The following is an 8,415-nucleotide window of genomic DNA, read 5'->3' as shown; positions in this document are numbered from 1 at the left end:
TGTGTGTGTGTGTGTGTGTGTGTGTGTGTGTGTGTGTGTGTGTGTGTGAGATCAGAAATTTGTCTCCTTCCTACCTCCAGAAGAATCTTCTATCTCAGAGTTGGGAGATGAGAAAGTCATTTGACATTTGATTCTTGAAAGTGCAGGGACTGATTTTTATTTTTAAAGTAAAAATAGTTATGTAAGTTTGATCTACTTCTTAGCCTGCTACTGGGCTAATAAGTATGAACCATGACTAAGGACTGTTCCATACCTAAAATCTATAAGGACATGTGCAATCCTCTTTTTGACTGACCTTGGGGTATTGATTTTCTCTCTTTTTGTTTCAAATAGGAGAAAAAAATGGTTTTTTGTTCATTTAAGAAAAAAAAAGTTGACCCTGATTTCCTACCATTTAACCTGCTGGGACTCCCTTAGAGTTTTGCTTTTTAGAACAGAAATGTTCCTTCCACCCCTAGAATTATCAATTCAGACTCACCAGTAGCAGGTTTATTCTCACAGTCAGGTCCAAGGGGTTCATCCTTGTTAGATACTGAAAGAATAAAGATGGCAGAAAAATAAGTCCTCTTCCATCCCATTCACTAAGTGTCCCATCTCATTAAGGACAAGTGTTTATCCCATTACAATGAGATAAATGATATCCCATCAGGATTACATCTTTGATTCTCCACAGTTTAGAATAAAAGAAGAAATGAAAATTCATCCCTATCCAGCTAGCTAACTGCCCTTAGTTTTGGTCCCAACATGAAGTTTGTGGGTAACTCAAGCCCATATTTACTCTTTCTTCTTGCCTTTTTACCATTTCAGGGCTTATTAGAATCTCCCTCCCCCCAGAAGTATAGCAAGAAGACCTGATCTTTGACTCTTAGTGTAGCAAAGGAAAAAATGATAAAAGGTTAATGTAAGCTGTCTCAATTATCTCAGAACTTTAAATGTTTCCCTAAGACCCTTAGTCAGACTATTTTATCCTTTCAATAAATATTTCCTACCTTTCTTTAGTCTAAAAAACCATAGTGAGAGTTATATGCGAAATCTTTTGTCCTGAGTCCAGAGAGAGTCAAGCATAAGGGGAAATTCTCCCTCTACTTACGGTAGTTCTCAACAAGGACAGGCACCAGACCACACTTGCCAGCAGTATAGACATATCCTCCATCCATGCTCATGGCATCAGCTTCCCCTTTCTATAGTAGCAAAGCAAATAATTTTCAATATATCTGGGTGTTCCCTGATCCATCTGACCCAGTAGCCCTGGGTCTGTGCTGACTGATTAGGGATTGGTGGGGAGGGAGGACAAAGTTGGAAAAAACAGGAGCTTGGGGGGAGTTGGACATCAGAAAACTACCCTGAATATCAATCTCATACAGCAGATGATTAGGGAGATAATAGTTCACATTTTAGATAGCTCTTTATGGTTTACAAGACATTTTCCTGACAATAGTCCCGTGCCCTACAGAGTTTTACAATTATTATTCCCATCTTATTCATAGGCCAACTAAGGACCAGAGAAATGGATGATCACAAAGCTAATAGTCAGGTCTCAAACCAAAGTCATCTGTCCTAGTGTCCACATCTCGATTTTCTGGTTATTGGACACCACCACTTTCTTTCCTTACCAAGAATACTAAGCTACCTGACCTCTCTAAATGTCTCCTTCAGTGTTCCTTTGACCACCTGTATTTATTTATGAACTTCAGGATACAGGAACACAGTCTTTGACTGTGGAATATTTGCCTTCAATATAAAGCTAACTGGCCAGTACGAGGATGAAATCTTTGATGATGTTGGCCCTGAGGTAAGAAAATCCAAGTTCACGAGAATCTGAATCAGAAAATGTCAAAAATTGTCGAAAATTGTCTCTGTGTATTAAAAAAAATGAAAAGACAATGGTTTCAAGTCTTTCTGACAGCTGTGAAACTAGCTAATGGTGAGTCTGAAGCGGTCAGTCTAGAGATAAAAGGAAATTTCATTTAAGTCACTTAACCTCTCTCAGCCTCAGTTTCCTCATATTTAAAATGGAGGTAATAATAGCTGTGGCACCTGTCAGAGAACTATTGTGAAGTTCACTTGAGATAACATATGTAAAATTCTCAGCATACTTTAATGTATGTGTGTACATATGTGGAGAAGCTTAATATTCATCAGAGAAACCAATTAAACTTGCTCTGTAACTATTTCTATTTAAGTAAATGAATTTATATGCATAAATATATATGCACACACACTTTAAAGTGTGCTAAACATTTATACATATAGCTATAGCCTACATACATGTTAGTTATAATCATTATTAGCTCTATTAGCACTATACTTTCCCTAGCCACCACTCTCCTCTCTTGCCCTCTGCGGACATCCACATCCACAGAGAGATGGACACTATTTTTCATTGATCTCTACAACTGCTCTTGGCCATCTGCAAGCTCTAATGCCATCCCTCCTCTGCTTGGACTGTTCCTTATCTTTAAAGTCACATCTAAGACTGGTGGCATCAGAGATCCAGAGCTAAAAGGGACCTCTGAGGTCACATAAACCAACCACCTCATTTTATAGAAAACTAAGCAAGTAGACAGTCCAGGACAGTGTTGGCAAAGTATTGGCATGCATGCAGAACCGGCACAGAGGAGCTGCTCCATTCCTCCTCTCCACAGTGCAGGAGAACATTTTTTGCATGTCTCGTTCCTCTGTCCAACTGCCCAAAGTGAGCATTTCCTTCCTCTGACCATTGGGGTAATGCAGGGGGAATCACAGGCAGCTTGAAATTGCAGTCTAGGCATGAGAATTTGAAAACCTTCACCAATGCTGGTATGGGAAGGAACCCAGGAGACCTAACATGACCATTTTAAATATTATTTTTTATGCCTGCACATCTTTTACTGCAAGACAATTTCCCTCTCCTTGGCATAGGGGCACTTATGATATATACTAAGTCAAGTCATCCTTGATACAGGGAAGGCCAAGACTCTTTGGTGGACAATAACTAAAGAGGGAAGAGAAATAAGCCACCTCCCTTGATGGAGGTGAGAGGAAGAGAGAAGGTACTAAACTTTGGGCAAGAAAGATATTGATATAGAGAAGACTAAATAACCTTGATACTTTAGGATTATTACACAGCTGTAATCACTTTGGTTATGTGTGTACAAATAATATATGTGTAAATATATACATACACCAAAAAAATATGGTTTGCCCCATGATGGACACACAACAATAAAAGAAAACATACTTTCATTGAGTCAGGGGGTAAAGTTTTCAAACTCTACCTACAAAATACAAATTCTTTAGATCATCTCGATCCTTGTCACGGGGCTAACAGTATACTAGGAGTGTATTAAAAAACCCAGGTTTTCTTTTGTAGCAGATTCCAATGAGAACTGAAAGGCTTTCCACATATTAGCCTGCCTGATGGCTCTCCTTAGTTCCTGGGCATGGAGTGGTGGGACAGAATGGACAATCTGAGTCAGACAGCCATACATTTGGCTCCTGACAAATGGGGAATTCAGTGTCATTCAATGTAATCCCCTAACAAAGCAGCCCAGACTCTGCAGAAATATTGTTATTATTAATATTTATTATCATCTTTCTCCTCTGTTAGGAAAACCCTGAATAATAGGATAGGAATAATAGGAAAATCCCAAATAATGGGACTGAATAATAGGAGGTTAGAGTTAGATGTTATTTTCAGAATCACCTAGTCCAAGCCCTTCATTTTATAAGGAAGGAAACCGAGTCTCAGTGAGCCAGGTAATTTGTTCTGGGTCACACAACTGGTAAGTATTAAGTCCATAACTAGAACCCAGGTCCTCTGGCTGAAGAACCTCCAAACACTGGTGCTATACCAAAATGGGAGCTACCTACCATTATCTTGACAATGCAATCTTCAGTGTCATCTGCCGCCTCACACGCGATGACTCCATTACTAAACACGCTCCACTCATCACATTTGGCCTTTTCTTCTTTGCTTACTGTACACCATTTCACCTTCTTGTCCTCCAAGGGATGGAGCTTGTCTAGGGCATGACCTGGAAAGAGAAGTCAGTTTGGTAATCCATCCTTAAGGTCATAAGTGAAGAATGGGCCATGCATGAGCTCATTCATTGAAAGCTTCTGGCCATTAAAAAGAGGTTATGGAGGCAATTGAGTGACTTAGTGGATAGAGAGCCAGGTCCAGAGATGGGAGGTTGTAGGTTCAAATCTGACCTCAGGCACTTTCTCCCTGTGTGACTCTGGGTAAGTCACTTAACCCTCATTGCCTGGCCCTGGTTTACCACTCTTCTGCCTTGGAACCAATACATTGGTTTTGATTTTAAGATGGAAGGAAAAAAATTGTTTTGCTTTTTTAAGGAGGTTGTCATCTTTCCAGTAAGCATCTCTTTCATTTCCTTTAACACCTAAGAGGTCAAAGTACTTTGCACACTGATTTCATTGCCTCTCCTTTCATTACATTCCAGGAGAATCCTACCAACCCCGATCTCTTCTTTAAAAACAAAGAGGTCTAGACCAAATGATCTCCAAGGTCCCTTCTGGTCCAAACCATAAGGCCCTATAATCTTCAGAAAGGAGAAATTATTCTCTTAAATTTTTTAGGGAGATAAGATAGATGGGGGCAGGTTCAGAGGCAAAGTAGGATCCCTGTGAATCTCAACTAGGCCAAAAGCAAAAACAAACTTAAATTTCTGGATTTTTTTACTTGCAGCTCACACCACTAGATGGCCACATTCTCATGAGTAGCAGCACTCACATTTTACTACTAGAATAACTCCTCCCTTTTGGGGGGTCTTGGATTGGATGAAACCTATGGACCACTTCTCAGAGTAATCCTTTTAATTATGTGGAATTTCAGGTAGAGGTTAGTCAAAATAAAGATGCAATTTTTTTTTTTGGCCTATCCAAGATCATGGACTCCCTGAAATTTATCCACAGGCCCTTAGGAATAATAAATAAATAAACCCTAAGTTAAGAACCTTTGTACTCCATTTTAATTCACCTGTGTGACATGTCCAAGATCACACAATTAATAAGAGAATCAGAATACAAACCATACCATCGAATCACAGATCTAGACCTGAGAAGAGCTTTAGAAGCCACCTAGTCCAACCCCTTTATTTTGCAGATGAATAAATGGAGACAGAAAAAAGTTACATGATTAGGTCTAAGCATCAGAGGCAAGATTTGAATCTAGGTCCTCTAACTCCTAGAACAGACCATTTTCCATTTTTATTTCCCTTTGCACTCCGACTCCAACCCCATTGTATTTTTCTCAAGTGTAATTTTTTTTTTCTGTGGTGGTGGTGGTGGTTGTCCAGTCGTTTGAGTCATGTCTTACTCTTTGTGACCCTATTTGTGGTTTTCTTAGCTAAGATCCTGGTATGATTTGCCATTTCCTTCCTCAGATCATTTTTACAGATGAAGAAACTGAGGCAAGGTGGGTTAAATGACTTGCCCAGGTTCACACAACTAGGAAGTGTCTGAGGCTGGATTTGAATTCAGGAAGATACACCACCTAGCCACCTTCTGTGTGCCAGGCATTGTACTAGGGATTAGGGATGTTTAAAAACAAAAAACAAAATATGCCCATCCAAATACTTCCTCATTCACTGTTTGGATCTGGCTCTTCATGACTTTGAGAGTGTAATTTTCCTTCAATGGACTCGGTTTTCAGATCTTTAAAATCAGGGGAACAAATATATGTTCTCTAAGGTTCCTTCTACCTTGACATTCTCTGATGTGCTTCCTGGTAAATGTCAGCTTAGAACTGCATGGCTAGGAAGATTTCCTGGGTAGTTGGCCTCAAGGAGAAAATAGCATAGATGGGATGGGGAGAGGCAGGCCAGAAAATTTCCTCTGTGCCAAGCAAAATAATACTTGAGTGTGGTACAGTCTCAGTACTTAGTTCTTGAAATGTTTGTCACTATCTTTCATTGGATATAAGCCCTCCAGGGGCAGCTAAGTGGCTTAGTGGATAGAATCAATCCTGGATATGGGAGGTCCTGGGTTCAAATATGACCTCAGACACTTCCTAACTGTGTGACCCTGGGCAAGTCACTTAACTCCCATTGCTTACCCCTTACCACTCTTCTGCCTTGGAATCAATACATAGTATTGATTCTAAGACAGAAGGTAAGGGTTTTAAAAAAAATACATGTTCACTTATCCACCATTGCCTAGCCCTTAGCACTCTTCTGCCTTGGAACCAATACACAATATTGATTCTAAGACTGAAGGTAAGAGTTTTTAAAAACCCCAATATTACTTAAGTCCTCTAGGGGCAAGTAGATGGTATAGCGAATAGAACACCAGACCTAGAGCCAAGAGGATGTGAGGTCTGATTTGACCTCACATACTTCTTAGCTGTATGACTCTGGGCAAGTCACTTAACCCTTTTTGCCAATCAATTAATCAATAATGGGCTACCAGATTCAGGTACTGCTGACTAAGAACCATCTGGACTAACATGATATATGAGAGACCCTTAGGAGAAAGCCATTTAACACCTCTGAGACTCAGTCTCTCCACTTTAGCAAGTAGCACAGATTTTTAGAAAGTGCTTTGGGATTCTCAAAAGACCAAAGACCTGAAAGGATTGTGATGTCTTAGGATACCTGTAGCTAAGAATGCTGGGACCCCCACAAACTCCCCCCAACCCTCTGCCATATGCTGACAGCTTGGGCCCCCCTGGCATGGGCCAGAGTCTCTGCTCACCTCTCATAGGCTTAATAGCCTGGATGTACTGGTATCCCAGGTAGAGTTCATAGTCCATCCTTGCAGGGACCCTCAGAAACCGGTTGGTAGAGTCCTTAAAAAGCAGGTCTTTTCCATGAGGAGAACTGAATAGACTGAATTGTTCCGATTTACCCTTGCCAAAATGTTCCTATTCAAGGAAAAAGAGAACCATGAAGGAAAACAGCTACCAAGGAGGCCATCTAGTGTTCATGTACTCTTCTTGGTATTCTGTTGCTCTTAATTTTCATCTCTATGTTCAGTTGGTTCACCAATTTCTATAAGACCTAGTTTCTCTGGCTCTCCAGGCTTGGTTCCTTTCTTCTTTTTTTAAATTATTAGATTTTTTCCAGATTACATGTAAATATAATTTTTAGACATTGTTTTCTGACATTTTGTATCATCTCAGTTTCTTTCACCAGTTGCCTATTGGACAGTTCCATAGTCCTTTCAGACTCAAAACCAGAATTCATTATCTTGTCCCACACTCCCATTTCTCTGCTCAGTTTCCCTATTTCCCATCCTTTCACTCGCCCAAATTCACAGCTTTGGAGTGATCTTCCACTCCTCACTCCCTCAACCATGAACAGTAATGGGCTGGGATGAGTCATGGGGTCCATCACAGGAAAGCTCTCATGGGCCACCTTGTCCAACACTTCACCATACAGATGAGAACATTGAGAGAAGGCTAAAGAGGTGGAATGGCCTTGGGTGAGCTGAAGGACAGGATGTGAGTCCAGATCCTGTAACTCTTCAAACTACACCTCAATGTCATGAGGCTTATTCTCTGACACATTTTGGTGGAAGGAAAGATGTACCCAGAATTTATATGGATTTAAAGATGAGCAGCAAGTAAGGACAGGGACTGTTCTAAGAGTCCACATGGGTTCATCTGCTTAGGTTCAAATGTAGCCTCAGACACTTACTAGCTGTGTGATCCTAGACAAGTCACTTAACACTGTTTGCCTCAGTTTCTCCATCTGTAAAGTGAGCTGGAGAAGGAAACGGCAGGAAAGCATCTCTGCTGAGAAAATCCCAAATGGGATCACAAAGGGTCAGGCAGGTTCAAACAACAAAAGAACCCACGGGATAAAAACTTAGCAGAAAGAAAAGACTGATCAATAATTGTGGAAAAATGCTTCAAGACACTAATAATTAGAGAGATGAAGTACCACTTCATATCCATCCAATTGGCTAAGATAATAAAAGGAAAATGACAAATTCTGGAGGGGTTATGGGAAAACAGGAGCACTAATAAACTGTGGGGAAGCTGTGAACTAGTCCAATTATTCTAGAGAGCAATTTGGAACCATCCAGAGCTGTGCATACTAAACCTTTTCACCTAGCAATAGCACTACTGGGTCTATACCTCAAAGAGACCAAAGAAAAAGGGCCCATATATACAAAAATATTCATAGAATCTCTCTTTGTGGTGGCAAAGAGTTGGACACTGGGGAGGGGGCTATCAATTGGGCGTTTATCAATTGGGAAATAACTGGTATATGAATTATACTGTAAGAAATGATAAAAGGAATGGATTCAGAAAAACCTGGGAAGACTTGTATTAACTAAGCCAAAGTGGCATGAAAAGAAGCAGAGGAAAATCTACACAATAGAAATATTGTAAAGATGATTAATAGTGAAAGATGCAATAAGTAATCCATAACACAGGGGCAACTGGGAGGCTCAGTGGAAAGAGAG

General features: G+C 40.3%; 1 protein-coding gene across 1 annotated transcript; it reads right to left on the bottom strand.

Annotated features, from left to right (window-relative positions):
• Nucleotides 1-413: 413 nt before the first annotated feature.
• On the bottom strand, nt 414-7,267 carry LOC123256429 (serotransferrin-like). Its single transcript, XM_044685047.1, has 4 exons — nt 6,697-7,267; nt 3,853-4,016; nt 1,091-1,181; nt 414-532 (listed from the first exon to the last, which is right to left on the bottom strand). The coding sequence occupies exons 1-4, from the start codon at nt 6,752-6,754 to the stop codon at nt 429-431; spliced, it is 417 nt and encodes a 138-aa protein (XP_044540982.1). The 5' UTR covers nt 6,755-7,267; the 3' UTR covers nt 414-428.
• Nucleotides 7,268-8,415: the final 1,148 nt, after the last annotated feature.

This window comes from Gracilinanus agilis, unplaced genomic scaffold (genome assembly GCF_016433145.1).
Source record: "Gracilinanus agilis isolate LMUSP501 unplaced genomic scaffold, AgileGrace unplaced_scaffold58829, whole genome shotgun sequence".
In the NCBI taxonomy this organism is placed as follows: domain Eukaryota; kingdom Metazoa; phylum Chordata; class Mammalia; order Didelphimorphia; family Didelphidae; genus Gracilinanus; species Gracilinanus agilis.
The sequence above is the reverse complement of the archived record's forward strand: the minus strand, read 5'-3'. Positions and strand labels throughout refer to the sequence as shown.

What these genes read in the sequence shown, in the direction of transcription:
- LOC123256429 (XM_044685047.1), bottom strand. Translation starts at nt 6,754, where the DNA reads ATGGACTATGAACTCTACCTGGGATACCAGTACATCCAGGCTATTAAG. An exon ending in ATTGCATTGTCAAGATAATG is followed by an intron (nt 1,182 to 3,852) that starts GTAGGTAGCTCC and finishes TTGCTACTATAG; the next exon opens with AAAGGGGAAGCTGATGCCAT. An exon ending in TGTCCTTGTTGAGAACTACC is followed by an intron (nt 533 to 1,090) that starts GTAAGTAGAGGG and finishes TTATTCTTTCAG; the next exon opens with TATCTAACAAGGATGAACCC.